Source organism: Coregonus clupeaformis, chromosome 1 (genome assembly GCF_020615455.1).
Source record: "Coregonus clupeaformis isolate EN_2021a chromosome 1, ASM2061545v1, whole genome shotgun sequence".
NCBI lineage: Eukaryota > Metazoa > Chordata > Actinopteri > Salmoniformes > Salmonidae > Coregonus > Coregonus clupeaformis.
In genome coordinates, this window is record NC_059192.1 from 13,267,833 (window position 1) to 13,288,116 (window position 20,284).

Genomic DNA, 20,284 nt, shown 5'->3' on the forward strand with positions numbered 1-20,284 from the left:
GCTCGTTGCCTGGTAGTGATCAGGTCCTGCAAGGACTGTAGTACTGGCAGTAGCAGCAGAGGGTTAACAATTTAGGCCATTTTATGGGGACCATGTCCAATTGTCCTCAGACCAGGGGTCTTGAAAGTCTAAACGGACACTTTACGGTGATGGTAGCACATATCACAATAACGGATACTGTGCCAGAAAACAACTATATCACCATTAAGTAGGGGGAGGGGGTAGTTGACTAGTGGTGGCTATTCAGCAGCCTGACGGTCTGGGGGTAGAAGCTGTTGGCCAGTCTTCCAGTTTTTGCCATGATGCTCCTGTAATGCCCGTATCTTAGTGATGGAAGCGGGGAGAACAGGCCATGGCTGGGGACCCTGATTATCTTCTTGGCCTTCCTGCAACACCTGGTCATGTAGGTGTCCTGGAGGGCAGTCAGTGTGCACCCAATTGTGCTTTCGACTGAGCGTACCACCCTCTGTAGCGCCTTGCGGTCCGCGGTGGTGGAGTTGCCGTACCAGGCTGTGATGCAGCCCGACAGTATGCTCTCGATGGTGCTCCTGTAGCACACAGTGAGGGCCCTCGGGGACAGGCAGAATTTCTTCAGCCTCCTGAGGTTGAAGAGTCGCTGTCGTGCCTTCTTCACCGCGGTGTCCGTGTGGTTTGACCATTTCAAAAACTTGACATTTTTGACTGTGTCCACAGCAGCCCTGTTGATGAGGATGGGGGAGTGCCCATGCACATGCTCGTGCCTGGGTCCTCCTGAAGTCCACAATCACCTCCTTTGTTTTGCTGACGATGAAGGAGTTGTTGTCTACCTCCTCCCTGTAGGCTGTCTCGTCAATATTTGTAATCAGGACTACTACTGTTGCGTCGTCAGCGAACCTGATGATGGAGTTGGAACTGTGTGAGGCCACGCAGTAGTGGGTATACAGGGAGTACAGGAGGGGACTGAGGACGCACCCTTGTGGGGCCCCCGTGTTGAGGATCAGTGTTGAGGAGGTCATGTTGCCTACCTTCACCACCTGAGGGACGGCCTGACAGGAAGTCCAGGAGCCAGTTGGGAGGAGTTCAGACTCAGGGCCGTGAGCTTTGTGGTGAGCTTAGAGGGCACTATGGTATTGAAGGCCAAGTTGTGGTTGATGAACAGCATCCTCACAAATGCATTCCTTTTGTCCTTTTGTACATGAAAAATTTACCCATGTAGAAATATAATGTAGAAATATAATATATATATATATATACACTACCAGTCAAAAGTTTCGACACCTACTCATTCAAGGATTTTTCTATTTTTTACATTGTAGACTAATAGTGAAGACATCAAAACTATGAAATAACACCTATGGAATCATGTAGTAACCAGAAAAGTGTTAAACAAATCAGAATATATTTTATATTTGAGATTATTCATAGTAGCCACCCAGCTTTGCACACTCTTGGCCTTCTCTCAATCAGCTTCACCTGGAATGCTTTTCCAACAGTCTAGAAGGAGTTCCCACATATGCTGAGCACTTGTTGGCTACTTTTCCTTCACTCTGCGGTCCAACTCATCCCAAACCATCTCAATTGGGTTGAGGTCGGGTGATTGTGGAGGCCAGGTCATCTGATGCAGCACTCCATCACTCTTACACAGCCTGGAGGTGTGTTGGGTCATTGTCCTGTTGAAAAACAAATGATAGTCCCACTAAGCGCAAACCAGATGGGATAGCGTATCGCTGCAGAATGCTGTGGTAGCCATGCTGGTTAAGTGTGCCTTGATTTCAAAGTAAATCACTGACAGTGTCACCAGCAAAGCACCCCCACACCATCACACCTCCTACTCCATCCTTCACGGTGGGAACCACACATGCAGAGATCATCCATTCACCTACTCTGGGTCTCACAAAGACACAGCGGTTGGAACCAAAAATCTCGAATTTGGACTCATCAGACCAAAGGACAGATTTCCACTGGGTCCGTTGCTCGTGTTTCTTGGCCCAAGCAGGTCTCTTCTTATTATTGGGGTCCTTTAGTAGTGGTTTCTTTGCAGACAATCAACCATTAAGGCCTGATTCACGCAGTCTCCTCTGTGACTGAGTTGATGTTGAGATGTGTCTGTTGCTTGAACTCTGTGAAGTATTTATTTGGACTGCAATTTCTGAGGCTGGTAACTCTAATTAACTTATCCTCTGCAGCAGAGGTAACTCTGGGTCTTCCATTTCTGTGGCGGTCCTCATGAGAGCCAGTTTCATCATAGCGCTTGATGTTTTTTGCGACTGCACTTGAAGAAACTTTAAAAGTTCTTGAAATGTTCCATATTGACTGACCTTCATGTCTGAATGGGGTGGCAGGTAGCTTAGTGGTTAAGAGCGTTGTGCCAGTAACCGAAAGGTAGCTGGTTCTAATCCCCGAGCCGACTTGGTGAAAAATCTGTCGATGTGCCCTTGAGCAAGGCACTTAACTGTAATTGCTCCTGTAAGTCGCTCTGGATAAGAGCGTCTGCTAAATGACTAAAATGTAATGATGGACTGTCGTTTCTCTTTGCTTATTTGAGTTGTTCTTGCCAAAATATGGACTTGGTCTTTTACCAAATAGAGCAATCTTCTGCCAAGAGTGTGCAAAACTGTCATCAATGCAAAGGGTGGCTATTTGAAGAATCTGAAATGTAAAATATATTTTGATTTGTTTAACACATTTTTTGGTACTACATGATTCCAAATGTGTTATTTCATAGTTTTGTTGTCTTCGCTATTGTTCTACAATGTAGAAAATAGTAAAAATAAATAAAAACCCTTGAATGAATAGGTGTGTCCAAACTTTTGACTGGTATATATATATATATATATACAGTGGGGAAAAAAAGTATTTAGTCAGCCACCAATTGTGCAAGTTCTCCCACTTATAAAGATGAGAGAGGCCTGTAATTTTCATCATAGGTACACTTCAACTATGACAGACAAAATGAGAATAAAAATTCCAGAAAATCACATTGAAGGATTTTTAATGAATTTATTTGCAAATTATGGTGGAAAATAAGTATTTGGTCAATAACAAAAGTTTCTCAATACTTTGTTATATACCCTTTGTTGGCAATGACACAGGTCAAACGTTTTCTGTAAGTCTTCACAAGGTTTTCACACACTGTTGCTGGTATTTTGGCCCATTCCTCCATGCAGATCTCCTCTAGAGCAGTGATGTTTTGGGGCTGTCGCTGGGCAACACAGACTTTCAACTCCCTCCAAAGATGTTCTATGGGGTTGAGATCTGGAGACTGGCTAGGCCACTCCAGGACCTTGAAATGCTTCTTACGAAGCCACTCCTTCGTTCCCCGGGTGGTGTGTTTGGGATCATTGTCATGCTGAAAGACCCAGCCACGTTTCATCTTCAATTCCCTTGCTGATGGAAGGAGGTTTTCACTCAAAATCTCACGATACATGGCCCCATTCATTCTTTCCTTTACACGGATCAGTCGTCCTGGTCCCTTTGCAGAGAAACAGCCCCAAAGCATGATGTTTCCACCCCCATGCTTCACAGTAGGTATGGTGTTCTTTGGATGCAACTCAGCATTCTTTGTCCTCCAAACACGACGAGTTTAGTTTTTACCAAAACGTTCTATTTTGGTTTCATCTGACCATATGACATTCTCCCAATCCTCTTCTGGATCATCCAAATGCACTCTAGCAAACTTCAGACGGGCCTGGACATGTACTGGCTTAAGCAGGGGGACACGTCTGGCACTGCAGGATTTGAGTCCCTGGCGGCGTAGTGTGTTACTGATGGTAGGCTTTGTTACTTTGGTCCCAGCTCTCTGCAGGTTATTCACTAGGTCCCCCCGTGTGGTTCTGGGATTTTTGCTCACCGTTCTTGTGATCATTTTGACCCGTGTGGTGAGATCTTGCGTGGAGCCTCAGATCGAGGGAGATTATCAGTGGTCTTGTATGTCTTCCATTTCCTAATAATTGCTCCCACAGTTGATTTCTTCAAACCAAGCTGCTTACCTATTGCAGATTCAGTCTTCCCAGCCTGGTGCAGGTCTACAATTTTGTTTCTGGTGTCCTTTGACAGCTCTTTGGTCTTGGCCATAGTGGAGTTTGGAGTGTGACTGTTTGAGGTTGTGGACAGGTGTCTTTTATACTAATAACAAGTTCAAACAGGTGCCATTAATACAGGTAACGAGTGGAGGACAGAGGAGCCTCTTAAAGAAGAAGTTACAGGTCTGTGAGAGCCAGAAATCTTGCTTGTTTGTAGGTGACCAAATACTTATTTTCCACCAGAATTTGCAAATAAATTCATAAAAAATCCTACAATGTGATTTTCTGGATTTTTTTTCCTCAATTTGTCTGTCATAGTTGACGTGTACCTATGATGAAAATTACAGGCCTCTCTCATCTTTTTAAGTGTGAGAACTTGCACAATTGGTGGCTGACTAAATACTTTTTTTCCCCACTGTATATATATACAGTGGGGAGAACAAGTATTTGATACACTGCCGATTTTGCAGGTTTTCCTACTTACAAAGCATGTAGAGGCCTGTAATTTTTATCATAGGTACACTTCAACTGTGAAAGACGGAATCTAAAAAAATAATGTATTACTTAAAAATCATACAATGTGATTTTCTGGATTTTTGTTTTAGATTCCGTCTCTCACAGTTGAAGTGTACCTATGATAAAAATTACAGACCTCTACATGCTTTGTAAGTATGAAAACCTGCAAAATCGGCAGTGTGTCAAGTACTTGTTCTCCCCACTGTATGTATATACATATATATAAAATACAATAAAAAATAACATTATAATTGGTATGTATTGTGTATTGTGTATTGCAATTAATATGATCCTCAGATTCCATACTCTACGTATAATACAGTTAAACGAGAATGTTATTTATAATTATTTTGCCTTTGGCACGTGCCGAGCAGATAGGACGCCTAGTGCTTGACCGTGGCAGTTACGACTTTATCAGGAGCAGTGCTCATTTTGGGTGCCGTACTGTTTATATTTGGGTGCAGGAGCGCCACAATACTTTTGAGCTAATATTCTATAAGAGGAACAGGATCTCAAGCAGTAGAACATTTGACGTGTCAGTACTCTGCTCCGGTGAGCTCCTGCCCAAGTCAAGCACTGGTCAGGAGACAAATCACAAAATAGCTGCTCACACCTATAGGCTTTTCTTTCAAACTGTGCAGCCTTTTTTTTTATGTGTGTGAAAAAAGCCTTGGAGACCATGAGAGGTGAATGTAAATACTTACATTCCATGCCATGGTCTCTGGTATTTATAAAATAAACAAATGTACTGTATGCACTTTATAGCTCAAGAGCCAATGAATTTGTTAAATAACCATCAGGATTTTCTATAGTGTCTGGGATGCTTGAGATAGACTTTGGGTGATATAAAATCGTTTACATACCAGTATGCTTACTAACAAAATATCACTGCCTTTGAGAGTACTCTACACCGTCTGGGCAATTCCACAAGAGATAATGGACCAAGATCAGTATGTCTCTCTGCCTGTCCTATTGTATATGCTTGCTTTGCATGGGGTGAATGGGAACAATGTCTTAATGTGTAAACAGCGCTAGCTGACCCAGCAGCCTTCTCCCTATGTCCAGGAGGCTGGAACCCAGTATGATCAGACAGGGAGCCAAGCCTCCTCTGTCTGCCCATCACCAGTCACAGGTGCTCTGCCAGCTTGCAGGACCATGCTAGGATGCCATCCCATGTGCCAGCTGCTGAGGGACCTGCATGACTCCGCTCCCTGCTAGTCAAATGTCAGCCCACAGCTGCAGGGAAACAGAGAGGGAAGTGCAGTCTGTGTCTGTACTGTAACTCAAACAGCACCAGCCACTAATGTGTTCTTAAACCATCAGTGTAGAATAACAACCATCTGGCTGCTGAACACCAACACAACTGGAGTAAAGCAGGGGAGGAGGTAAGATTAGAGAGTCATAAGGAAGAAATGAATAATGTGTAGATGGTATAACACATGTGTAACGAATGGAGATGTTCAGGCACCAATAACTGAACTTCCGGGAAAGCCGGACTATTTTTGATATCTTTCCAATTGATGACATGATCAGACGAGGATCCCAGTGGAGAGCTACATGTTGTCCATTTGTGTGTCTGTCTAACACGTGAATCACTGTTGGGAATTGCATATATTTCTGCCATTTCTGTCCAGCACCTGAAGAAGTGAGATGTATTATCTTTCATCAAATGTTTAAATGATACACAAGGAAGAAGAGTCCCTTAACACATTAGAGAAAAGATGCAGCCAGTGAACCAAGCCTCAACCCAATTTCTCATAAGAATTTGGTAGTTAACTTGTGTGCATTCATCTCTCTTCGGTTGTTTAGTGAGTGTAAAACGAAACCTAGCAACCTTTTCTACTCGGCTTGTAATTCTCTCGTTTTATCCCTGTAGATATTTGCTTTGTTCCATGTATTGTTCCCACTTCTCGGAGTCCTCTTTGGTAAACTGTTGCTATATATAGGCGGAGAAGTACATTGGACGTCGTTGCCTTGACAGCAACATAGGGCTTCACTACAAGACACAAGCAAAAGGGTGGTGAGTGAAACCCTAAGAGGCACTTCCAAACCAAAGGCTGTGCGCGCGCATGTGTAGTCATCTGTTGATTGAACATGCAGATCTCCTTTGCGGATGTGTGTTTTTTAATCAGTGCACTTCTGAGTACAGGGACCCTGGTATTCCAATTAGGCAGAATAAGCATTCCAGTTGGGAATTCAGCTAGGAACCAACTACAGTAAACAGAAGAAACATCCATGGGGAATGTAAAATAAATAATTACTGAAGGTGACAGGGTTTTGGTAACATGCACACACATGCAAATACAATCTTGCACACATAACATACACATACTGTTGCTTATTCAAATTCTACATAGCCAAGCATTCTAATCTGCTGTCAGAAACATGCTTCAAACACAGTAAACTGCTTCAAGCACAAGATGAGGCTTTCACATTTCCATATGCTGTCAACATACAGCAACAGTATCCCTCAACTATGTTTAAGTGGAACTATGTTAGTGTGAAATGCATCACAACAGGTGACCTGGCTGGCCAGGGAGAAAGAGACACGTGGGCCTGTCTGCCCTTCCCTTCCCCTCACTTCCTCAGCCTCTGGCCTGGCCTGTCTTCCCTTCCTCAGCCTCTGGCCTGGCCTGTCTTCCCTTCCTCAGCCTCTGGCCTGGCCTGTCTTCCCTTCTCCAGCCTCTGGCCTGGCCTGTCTTCCCTTCCTCAGCCTCTGGCCTGGCCTGTCTTCCCTTCCTCAGCCTCTGGCCTGGCCTGTCTTCCCTTCCTCAGCCTCTGGCCTGGCCTTTCTTCCCTTCCTCAGCCTCTGGCCTGGTCTGTCTTCCCTTCCTCAGCCTCTGGCCTGGCCTGTCTTCCCTTCCTCAGCCTCTGGCCTGGCCTCTTCTTTTCCTCAGCCTCTGACCTGGTCTGTCTGCCCCTCACTTCTCCAGCCTCTGGCCTGGTCTGTCTGCCCCTCACTTCTCCAGCCTCTGGCCTGGCCTGTCTTCACTTGCCCAGCCTCTGGCCTAGCCTCATACACTCTAAAAAATGAGGGTTCCTCAAGGGTTCTTTGGGAAGGGTGATGGTTCTATGTGGAACCATACTGACTCAAAGAACCCTTAGAGCTCTTCAATGGTTCTTTACGATTCACAAAAGTGTTCTTTGCTCTTTTAGTGATAATTACAATGTAGGGTAGGCGGCTCATTCAAATGCACACTCTTGGCATTCTCTCAACCAGCTTTACCTGGAATGCTTTTCCAACAGTCTTGAAGGAGTTCCCACATATGCTGAGCACTTGTTGGCTGCTTTTCCTTCACTCTGCGGTCCGACTCATCCCAAACCATCTCAATTTAGTTGAGATCGGGGGATTGTGGAGGCCAGGTCATCTGATGCAGCACTCCATCACTCTCCTTCTTGGTAAAATAGCCCTTACACAGCCTGGAGGTGTGTTGGGTCATTGTCCTGTTGAAAAACAAATGATAGTCCCACTAAGCCCAAACCAGATGGGACGGCGTATCTCTGCAGAATGCTGTGGTAGCCATGCTGTTTAAGTGTGCCTTGAATTCTAAATAAATCACAGACAGTGTCACCAGCAAAGCACCCCCACACCATAACACCTCCTCCATGCTTTACGGTGGGAAATACACATGTGGAGATCATCTGTTCACCCACACTGCGTCTCACAAAGACACGGCGGTTGGAACCAAAAATCTCCAATTTGGACTCCAGACAAATGTCCACTGGTCTAATGTCCATTCCACTGGGTCCGTTGCTCGTGTTTCTTGGCCCAAGCAGGTCTCTTCTTATTATTGGTGTCCATTAGTAGTGGTTTCAGACCATGAAGGCCTGATTCACACAGTCTCCTCTGAACAGTTGATGTTGAGATGTGTCTGTTAGTTGAACTCTGTGAAGCATTTATTTGGTCTGCAATTTTTGAGGCTGGTAACTCTAATGAACTTATCCTCTGCAGCAGAGGTAACTCTGGGTCTTCCATTTCTGTGGTGGTCCTCATTAGTGCCAGTTTCATCATAGCGCTTGATGGTTTTTGCCACTGCACTTCAAGAAACGGTCAAGTTCTTGACATGTTCCGTATTGACTGACCTTCACGTCTTAAAGTAATGATGGACTGTCATTTCTGTTTGCTTATTTGAGCTGTTCTTGCCATAATATGGACTTGGTCTTTTACTAAATAGGGCTATCTTCTGTATACCCCCCCCCCTACCTTGTCACAACACAACTGATTGGCTCAAATGCATTAAGAAGGAAATCAATTCCACAAATTAACTTTTAAGAAGGCACACCTGTTAATTGAAATGCATTCCATGTGACTACCTCATGAAGCTGGTTGAGAGAATGCCAAGAGTGTGCAAAGCTGTCATCAAAGCAAAGGGTGGCTATTTGAAGAATCTCAAATATAAAATATATTTTGATTTGTTTAACACTTTTTTGGTTACTATATGATTCCATATGTGTTATTTCATAGTTTTGATGTCTTCACTATTATTTTACAATGTAGAAAATCGTAAAAATAAAGAAAAACCCTTGAATGAGAAGGTGTCCAAACTTTTGACTGGTAGTGTATATACAGTGCATTTGGAAAGTATTCAGACCCCTTGACTTTTTCCACATTTTGTGACATTACAGCCTTATTCATCAATTATCTCTTTGTACTTTGCTCCATTCATCTTTCCCTCGATCCTGACTATTCTCCCAGTCCCTGCCGCTGAAAAACATCCCTGCAGCATGATGCTGCCACCACCGTGCTTCAGCATATTGATGGTGCCAGGTTTCCTCCAGTTGTGACACTTGACATTCAGGCCAAAGAGTTCAATCTTGGTTTCATCAGACCAGAGAATCTTGTTTCTCATGGTCTGAGAGTCCTTTAGGTGCCTTTTGGCAAACTCCAAGCGGCCTTCATGTGCCTTTTACTGAGGAGTGGCTTCAGTCTGGCCACTCTACCAAAAAGGCCTGATTGGTGGAGTGCTGCAGAGATGGTTGTCCTTCTGGAAGGTTCTCCCATCTCCCCAGAGGAACTCTGGAGCTCTGTCAGAGTGACCATCAGGTTCTTGGTCACCTCCCTGACCAAGGCCTTTCTCCCCTGATTGCTCAGTTTTGCCGGGCGGCCAGCTCTAGAAAGAGTCTTGGTGGTTCCAAACTTCTTCCATTTAAGATTGATGGAGGCCACTGTGTTTTTGGGGACCTTCAATGCTGCAGAAATGTTTTGGTACCCTTCCCCAGATCTGTGCCTCAACACAATCCGTTCTTGGTGATCTACGGACAATTCCTTCGAACTCATGGCTTGGTTTTTGCTCTGACATGCACTGTCAACTGTGGGACCTTATATAGACAGGTGTGTGCCTTTCCAAATCATGTCCAATCAACTGAATTTACCACAGGTGGACTCCAATCAAGTTGTAGAAACATCTCAAGGATGAGCAATGGAAACAGGATGCACCTGAGCTCAATTTCGAGTGTCATAGCAAAAGGTCTGAATACTAATGTAAATACATTTGCAAACATTTCTAAAAACCTGTTTTCACTTTGTCATTATGGGGTATTGTGTGTATATTGATGAGGGAAAAAATTTATTTAATACATTTTAGAATAAGGCTGTTAGGTAACACAATGTGGAAAAAGTCAAGGGGTCTGAATACTTTCCGAATGCACTGTATAGAACCTTATTTAATGGTTCTTTATAGAACCTTAGTAAAGGGTTCTTTATAGCACCATACAGGTTCCATTTAAAACTTTATGAGCATGGTTCTTTATAGAACCTTCAAAAAGGGTTCTACATATCAGTTCTGCTATGTTTGCAAGCCAAAGAACCCCTTTCTGGGACTATTTAGAACCATCATTTTTTTGTATGTACTGGATGTAGGCTGGACATGGGTTTGACATGGGTTTGACAGCCACTCTAACTGCACAACAATTAATGTCAGAAATGTGTGTGTCCAGAGGGTAGTACTGTGTAATTATCGGAGGCTGAACTGGCCAGTGCTTGCTATAATTGGAATGAACGTCCATGGGCAGTAGTACCTTCAGGATCAGGCACCATCAAAGCTTGATATCAGGCAGGCTGTTAGTCCCTGTCTGGACTGCAGCATCAGTGATTGGAAAGCAGGCATGCTTCATAGAAGATGGTCAAGATGTCAAATGTAATTTTAGCTTGGCCGGCTCCCTGGTTTTCATAAACGTCAATAGCTGACAATTTTTAGAGGTCATGCATCATTCAAATGCTGCTGGACTCAACTAATTGGTCTCCTCTGATTTGAGATCATTTCAGTCTAGCAGTTGTTGAATAACTTTTCATTCTCAGAAAATAAGTTATATGAGTCAAAAGCTTTTGTTGTCCTGGGCTAATTTCTCTCTCTACTCATGCTTCTCTGAAAGAAAGTAACAATATCTTGTAAAAGAGCACTCAAGAAGAGTGAGATTAACACCACAAGGTGGTCCTTTGTAGCTCAATTGGTAGAGCATGGCGCTTGTAATGCCAGGGTAGTGGGTTCGATCCCCGGGACCACCCATACGTAAATATGTACAGTGGGGAAAAAAGTATTTAGTCAGCCACCAATTGTGCAAGTTCTCCCACTTAAAAAGATGAGAGAGGCCTGTAATTTTCATCATAGGTACACGTCAACTATGACAGACAAAATGAGGAAAAAAAATTCCAGAAAATCACATTGTAGGATTTTTTATGAATTTATTTGCAAATTATGGTGGAAAATAAGTATTTGGTCAATAACAAAAGTTTCTCAATACTTATATACCCTTTGTTGGCAATGACACAGGTCAAACGTTTTCTGTAAGTCTTCACAAGGTTTTCACACACTGTTGCTGGTATTTTGGCCCATTCCTCCATGCAGATCTCCTCTAGAGCAGTGATGTTTTGGGGCTGTCGCTGGGCAACACAGACTTTCAACTCCCTCCAAAGATTTTCTATGGGGTTGAGATCTGGAGACTGGCTAGGCCACTCCAGGACCTTGAAATGCTTCTTACGAAGCCACTCCTTCGTTGCCCGGGCGGTGTGTTTGGGATCATTGTCATGCTGAAAGACCCAGCCACGTTTCATCTTCAATGCCCTTGCTGATGGAAGGAGGTTTTCACTCAAAATCTCACGATACATGGCCCCATTCATTCTTTCCTTTACACGGATCAGTCGTCCTGGTCCCTTTGCAGAAAAACAGCCCCAAAGCATGATGTTTCCACCTCCATGCTTCACAGTAGGTATGGTGTTCTTTGGATGCAACTCAGCATTCTTTGTCCTCCAAACACAACGAGTTGAGTTTTTACCAAAAAGTTATATTTTGGTTTCATCTGACCATATGACATAAAAAATATATGCACTCACTAACTGTAAGTCGCTCTGGATAAGAGCGTCTGCTAAATGACTAAAATGTAATTTAAAATGTAAATTAAAATGTAAATGTAATTCTCCCAATCCTCTTCTGGATCATCCAAATGCACTCTAGCAAACTTCAGACGGGCCTGGACATGTACTGGCTTAAGCAGGGGGACACGTTTGGCACTGCAGGATTTTAGTCCCTGGCGGCGTAGTGTGTTACTGATGGTAGGCTTTGTTATTTTGGTCCCAGCTCTCTGCAGGTCATTCACTAGCTCCCCCGTGTGGTTCTGGGATTTTTGCTCACCGTTCTTGTGATCATTTTGACCCCACGGGGTGAGATCTTGCGTGGAGCCCCAGATCGAGGGAGATTATCAGTGGTCTTGTATGTCTTCCATTTCCTAATAATTGCTCCCACAGTTGATTTCTTCAAACCAAGCTGCTTACCTATTGCAGATTCAGTCTTCCCAGCCTGGTACAGGTCTACAATTTTGTTTCTGGTGTCCTTTGACAGCTCTTTGGTCTTGGCCATAGTGGAGTTTGGAGTGTGACTGTTTGAGGTTGTGGACAGGTGTCTTTTATACTGATAACAAGTTCAAACAGGTGCCATTAATACAGGTAACGAGTGGAGGACAGAGGAGCCTCTTAAAGAAGAAGTTACAGGTCTGTGAGAGACAGAAATCTTGCTTGTTTGTAGGTGATCAAATACTTATTTTCCACCATAATTTGCAAATAAATTCATTAAAAATCCTACAATGTGATTTTCTGGATTTTTTTCTCTCAATTTGTCTGTCATAGTTGACGTGTACCTATGATGAAAATTACAGGCCTCTCTCATCTTTTTAAGTGGGAGAACTTGCACAATTGGTGGCTGACTAAATATTTTTTTTCCCCACTGTATGCACACATGACTGTAAGTCGCTTTGGATAAAAGCGTCTGCTAAATGGCATATTATTATTATAATGTTAACTGCCCAGAGAACCTGCTTACAGGAGGTAGTTTTATCACATCTCTGTCAATCAACTCCTCACTGCATTTCTAAGGTACCCCTTTTCTGTTCTCATAAGGAACACTTTTGGTTGAGAATATGCAAATCCAAGGCCGAGTGGAAGACCCAGGCAGAACCATCTCTCTTTCCCTCCGAGACAACTACAACCATTGGGTAATACTGGACCCGGTCAGACAAAGGCTCTACCTCAACAGCACCGGCAGGGCCCTCGACCGAGATGTAAGTACTCTGACACTCACTCTGACTATTCATTTGTTTGTCTGTGGAGAATTCAACTCAAAAGGGTTTATGGTTTGGGTTTCCCTGAAGAAAAAAACTTTCACTGCAGGTTAGCTATATATTTACATTCCCTTAAAATACATCCTGAGGTAAAATAAGCTCCACAGGATAATGTAGCGTCTTTGTATTCAGTGTTTTTTTTTTTGTATTCTCCACTTTGTACACAGTACGGTGGATAAAAGCTTCTGCTAAGTGGTATAAGCTATGTACCGGTGTTAGAGTAGTTTATCGTATTTGCAGAGATTAAAAGGTAGAAAAACAAAGCATTCGTCTGATCTGAGTTATAGCTTCTGCTACATGTTCTACACATCAATCCCAGTCCTGTACTTCAATGTGAACCAGTTTAAAAGGAGTCACATGACCATAGAATTAGGAAAAAGAACTCGCAAATGACTCTGTCCCCTCCTGTCCTCGGTTCGTACTGAAAATACATCTATTTAGTCTCCCTAGGCAGATGTTTGCCACCCACATTAGCAATGTTCCCCTAGGTCTGGGATTTCTGAGACTAATACTTCTTCCTTCCTTTTAGCCCCCGTCCTACATCCATTCCATCGTTGTCCAGGTCCAGTGCACCAATGAGCTGGTCGGGACCGTCATTTTACACGAGGTGCGCATCGTGGTGAGGGATCGCAATGACAATGCGCCCCGATTCCAGCAGCCTCGTTACTATGTCGCCATAAATGAGGTGAGGCCCCCAGGACAGCCCAGTTAAATCTTTTATTACAATCCAAGACGATACGTCCGACTCTCACGCTGAGTGAGCAGTATCTCATTACTTAGCATTAAATATTTCTGTTCGTTCAACCTGAATAGGGCCATACGATTTGGAAAAATGCTGTAAAAATTTGAAATATTAGCCGTTGCTCAGTGACCGTGGACTGGTAGGTACCGGTAATAACTTCAAATCTAATTAAATTTATTCAGATGGAGCTTTTTTGACTGTTAAAAAAGGGACTGAGAATTTGGTCATTAAAATGACTGTAACGGTAATATATTACTGGGTAATATAATGTAGGGTGTATCGTGGGTGGACCATATCCCATTCTGGAGACTTCCTGATTCTCTGTGGGGTTTAACATTGGTGGCCCATATCACATTCTGGAGACTTCCTGATTATTTGAGTGGTTTAAAAGTAGTGGCCCATATCACATTCTGGAGACTTCTTGATTCTCTGTGTGGTTTAACAGTGGTGGCCCATCACACTCTTGGGACTTCATGGGTCTTTGTGGTCTACCTAGTGCTTTTTGAGGTCGGTTCGGTTTCGGTTCGATTATCCCAAAATAATCACGGTTTTTCGATTTAGGTCTTGATTTTTTGGGGGACATTAAATGCACTATGCATTATATGGGTTGAATGCTGTAATAACACAGAATAAAACAATTAATACAAGTCCCATGATGGTAGTGACTGCCCTGTTACTGCTTATCACTTATTAACCATCATTTATTCACATGAATTTACTTAAAATAAAGTAATGTATTTAAATTACAGGTTGTAATGCAACAAAACAGGAAAAACGCCAAGGGGGATAAATACTTTTGCAAGGCACTGTACAGTGTCAACGTTTATGATCACTATGTTTGATGTACAAGTTACAAGATGACGTGGCGTCATACCCTGGGTTGTCCTGGACAGAATCAGCCCTTGTTTGTTTATTGTGAAGAAAATTAGCCGGGGCACATGCACCTGAATATACTCATGACTTCTTTTTATGCAAACTAAAATGACGATTTGTTTCTCTGAATTGCCTTGTGAAAGCCTAACACTGTAAGGTTATATTTTAGATAGTCATGTTGGCAATAGAACAAGCTTTCAAATCATGCCCACCTGACCCAGATTGTGATTTATAATGGACTGTTTTTGTAATTGTGTGATGGCAGGGATGCAGGGTTGTGTTCCAAACAAAACATCTACAAGTGTGCTTGCTGTAGCTCCTCAACAGCACAGCTAGGAGAGCTCAAAAAAAGCACCTTATAGTTGAAGACTCTTCTTTGAGTCATAAAAGTGCATTGAAATTACTTAGGAACTGTGCACACTTTGGAGACACCAGTTAGTCCTGTGTCTCAAACCCTTGTCATTTTTTTTGTCTTATGTTGCACCTACCCCACATTTTCCAGGAATAGTCTTATCATGTTACTGAATGTATCCAGAATATTTTCAGATTTTGTTATCAACAAATGCGGCAAAGAGTACAGTAATTGTAAAATTCACATAAAATCAACAGTGTAATGTTTGGATTCAGTCTTGTGTCTGGTGAACTGTTGTGTACTGTTGTGTACTCACCTTTGGGTTAATACTTTTCCAATTATCTCCAAACTGTTCCCTTTAAATTGCTACCATGGTTGTGCATGATTATTTCTTCTGTAAGAAACATTTCAATTAAGCCCTTTCCACATAGGCCAATTCACACGAGTGTAAAGGGTTAACAGTGGGACCCCCAGTGGGACCTCCATGGGTCTCTATGTGGTTTAACAGTACAGGTGTAGGATCTTAATTTGACCCAGTTTGCTCCTGCAGCAACAGGAAATGTGAATTATTATGTTGATTGTAATTAATGGACATGTGTGTGGGAGTTGATCCATTTATCGTGAGGAAAAATCAAGTATGAAATTTCAAAGTGGAAATTACAAACTTCAGAAGCCTTTTAAAACCTCAAATACATTACACGTTTAAAATGTCCTGCATTGCAGGAAAGTTCTCCTGCAATAGGGTGATCAAATTAAGTTCCTACATCTGTACATTCTCCATGTGCTCTGGGCATAGAAGGGCACAGAAGGGCATAGAAGGCCATAGAAGGCCATAGAAGGCCATAGAAGGCCATAGAAGGGCATAGAAGGGCATAGAAGGCCATAGAAGGCCATAGAAGGGCATAGAAGGCCATAGAAGGGCATAGAAGGGCATAGAAGGGCATAGAAGGCCATAGAAGGGCATAGAAGGCCATAGAAGGCCATAGAAGGCCATAGAAGGCCATAGAAGGGCATAGAAGGGCATAGAAGGCCATAGAAGGGCATAGAAGAGCACAGAAGGCCATAGAAGGCCATAGAAGGCCATAGAAGGGCATAGAAGGGCATAGAAGGGCATAGAAGGGCATAGAGTGGCTGGTGTCCCACCACGGTCCAAAATAGTGACATGGTGATTTTGCAGCTTTCCCATAATTGAAAGAGGTTCCCCTGAGTGTCATCCTAGTCGATTTAGCTCATTAGCAAGCAGCCTTGCAGAGTAGCAGACCGCCCCTGCAGAAGCTGCTGTTCTCAAACAGTTGGGCATGGTTGCTTTCAGTATTCTGCTCTACAGAGTTTGACACAGAGATCCAGAATGCAATCCCCTGTCCATCAGTCAACTTGGAGCTTCTAGTAGTACCTACAGAGCTGTCGAAGCGGAGAGAAAAAATTAAACCAATGAAATTGTTTCTTGCGCTGAAGACGTGATTATTTGAATGTGTTCCAGCAGTATGCTTTTGTCAGACCTTGACACTGTTTATAAATGCCATTAACTACATCTTCAAGAGCTGAATCCCTCACACTTGTTAATCAGGCACATACTAGTCTTCAGATCTGCAGACAGCTTTAGATATGCCTTAACCTTACAAGACCTTGTTTATCTCATATGGGGAGAATTTTGGGCCTCTCCTTGTATATCTCAATAAATCTACTACTATGACATATAGCAATCTGCTCAACCCCCTGTTATTATTAGATATCTCCCTTGTCATATCTTGGTTATTAAAGGCACTCTACACTTCTTTGTCCTACATTAATTAATTCATTATGACAGCCTTCATGCATTCAGTCTGCTACGCAATGTTTATCATCGAGGCGCTGATGTGCAGACTGAGGGACGTGGAGGGTTGATGTGCTCCCAGAGGTGTGTCTGTGGTGGGGAGGCGGGGGGAGAGCCTTGCATCCCAATGAGGACAGACACCACGATTCACCATTTAATATAGACTCACAAGTTGTTAGCTCCTAAATAATGCATGCTATGTTATTGTTTTTTGGCTAACAACACTGACGAATGGATGGGGTGTATGGCTTTTCCTATTCTGGTGAAGACGACAGAGGAGATTTTCTATTTGCACATGGGAAACATGAAATCCTGCCTCTACTTTCATTACAGCATCTCTTTAGAAATGACCTCTGTGGCCCCTGCTATGGGTTTGTATTAGATTTCGCCTATTCAGAGATATTATATAAAAACAAATCAGTACCAGTCAAACCATAGCTGAGATCAGTAGTCTCCTGTCTTCCTCTTGTCTCTGACATCTTTTTGTGTTCCTGAAAAGTCTTGTCAGATATCAGAGTAGCGGAGGAGCCAAATTACCCATGTTTCCTCAGTGCTGCCAACAGATGCTAGACTATTACCTACTCTTCTCACAGCTGATAGAGGTCCATTGTGGGGCTCAGGTATGACTGATATATGTCCACTGTGGGGCTCAGGTATGACAACTGATATATGTCCACTGTGGGGCTCAGGTATGACAACTGATATATGTCCACTGTGGGGCTCAGGTATGACAGCAGATAGAGGTCCACTGTGGGGCTCAGGTATGAGAGCAGATAGAGGTCCACTGTGGGGCTCAGGTATGACAACTGAAAGGAAACATTCTAGTGCTGTGAATCACTAGCCCCTCTCAAAAGACAAAGAACAAGGCTGTGTTGGTGATTGGCTGAGTTAGTTAACTGCCAAAATAAAGGAAACACTTGAGTAAATAAGGGATAGAAAGTATATTGAAAGCAGGTGCTTCCACACAGGTGGGGTTCCGGAGTTAATTAAGCAATTAACATCCCATCATGCTTAGGGTCATATATAAAAATGCCCATTGTTTTGGCTACCATGGCTAGAAGAAGAGATCACAGTGACTTTGAAAGAGGGGTCTCAAAGGAGCATAGGGGGTTTAATAGGGTGTGTGTGTGTGTGTGTGTGTGTCACGATCGTTGACGAATGGGACGGACCAAGGCGCAGCGTGATATGCATTCATGTTTATTAAATATTAAACACCACGACAAAATAACAAACGAAACGAAACGTGAAGTCCAAGGCAGCACAACACAACATACCTTACACGGAACAAGATCCCACAACCCACTAGTGCCAATAGGCTACCTAAGTATGGTCCCCAATCAGAGACAACGAGCAACAGCTGCCTCTGATTGGGAACCACCCAGGCCAACATAGATCTATAAATACTAGATCTAAACATAGAAAAAACAACATAGAACATTACCACAATGAATATACACACCCTGACTCAACATATACGAGTCCCCTGAGTCAGTCCCCTGAGTCAGTCTAATTGAACACTTATGGAAGATTCTTGAGCGGCACCTGACAGCGTTTTCCACCGCCATCAACAAAACACCAAATGATGGAATTTCTTGTAGAAGAATGGTGTCGCATACCTCCAATAGAGTTCCAGACACTTGTAGAATCTATGCCATGGCTCATTGAAGCTGTTCTGGCGGCTCAGGGTAGCCCAACACCCTATTAAGACACTTTTTGTTGGTGTTTCCTTTATTTTGTCACTTACCTGTAGCTCAGAATACTGCAGGGATTATGTATTTGCGAAACCTAATACTGTTTTCCAGGGGCGCAACTTTGGTTTTAGAAGTGGGGGGGACATAATGTATTATATATATATATATATATTATTATTATTTTATCCAGTCGGATAAACACTCCAAACAGCCTACCCGACCGCTCGGAGGCGTCCGCATGGTACAAAAGCACACCGATGCCTAGTTTTGTATCACATACCAGTGATAAAACTGGGGGACGAAAATACAATTTCAGAATGTCACCCCCTTCCCCAGTGAAAGTTGCGCCCCTGCTGTTTTCACTGCAATATGCATGTCTGTAAGCAAACTAACACATGGCTCCAGACTAACGTTTTCCCCTGGTAGCACCAGACCATATGATTTGGTTGAACCAAAACATTTTGTTGCAGCGTAACGCAATAGAACAAATTAGTAATATTGTTATAAAGTGATTCACAGTGCTTTATTGAGAAAAATAGACTTCGGGGTGACTATGGTGTAATTAAATAAATACGTTTTTTCATCAAACATGAGAAGCAAGAGCTTCAAATATTTTGATGTGATAAAACATAAATCAGTGATTGCATGAATTTTGGGTTGATATTTAGGCTATTGTTGCTATATTTTTCTGTCAAGATAGGGCTCCAGATTTGTATTATTCTTTTGCTCTATTGAGAACCCTTTGCCTACATATTAATTTGGTGCTAATTCACCACCTGAGGAACTCAAAACACACTAGCTAGATCGCTAACTGTATATATTGCTGATAGGTAGCCCTGTAATTGATGAATCTAACAGGAATGTCCTAAAAACGTCCCATTGGTAGGCTACTAGCACTCACCGCAAATGGCCAATCGTGCGCCTCGCTCCGCATCTCAAAGACACTGTGAGGTGAAGGCACTTTCATGGCAGAAATCAAAGCACTTTACTTAAGGTGTATTGTTTGATTGGATCATGGTTTTAGCCGCCCCAAAAATAAGAAGTTTTAAGTTTTGCAAATTGCAAGGATGCGACCAATTAAATATCAAATTAGCACTGCCAAGTCAAAGGGTCACAAAATGCGACTAAATGGTCGCAATCTGGAGCCCTGCAGCATGTTGGTTTAGCCGTGACTGTATGTCACATTCAGAATCATTGGTGTTGGATCATTAGTGTTGGATCATTAGTGTTCTGATGAAGGTTGTTGTTGACCGAAGGCTTAGCACATGAAAAACAGACACTTGCATACGATTCAAGTGTGTGGCGAATTATTTTCATAGTTTGAATCGTTAGCACTGTTATTACATCGTAATAATGTTGTCTTACAGTTGACCCCAGTTGGCACCACCATCTTCTCCGGCTTCACTGGGAATAATGGAGCCAGGGACATTGATGACGGCCCTAACGGACAGATCGAATACATCATCCAATACAACCCAACTGACCCGGTACGTCACATGTCAACACTTACTGACACATCCAATCTGATTCTCTTTAAAGCCATGACTGATGGCAATCACACTTCACAGCCCAAAAAGATTGATAGAGATATGAGAGAATTATGTTTTTACTCATGTCACTAAGTAGGAGTCACAAGGCCACACACGTCCTGTTGAGGCAATTTCTACACCTGAGATCTCTGCACCC

General features: G+C 43.0%; 1 protein-coding gene across 2 annotated transcripts in view; it reads left to right on the forward strand.

The window, feature by feature from the left end:
• The window catches only part of LOC121532223 (protocadherin-15-like), a 216,720-nt gene that overhangs the window by 42,838 nt on the left and 153,598 nt on the right, over window positions 1-20,284 (forward strand). For both annotated transcript variants that reach the window (XM_045206129.1, XM_045206161.1), the window contains exons 5-7: window positions 12,907-13,067; window positions 13,657-13,812; window positions 19,966-20,085. In XM_045206129.1, the coding sequence (XP_045062064.1) occupies window positions 12,907-13,067; window positions 13,657-13,812; window positions 19,966-20,085 (437 nt within the window). The remainder of the gene's footprint in view (window positions 1-12,906; window positions 13,068-13,656; window positions 13,813-19,965; window positions 20,086-20,284) is intronic.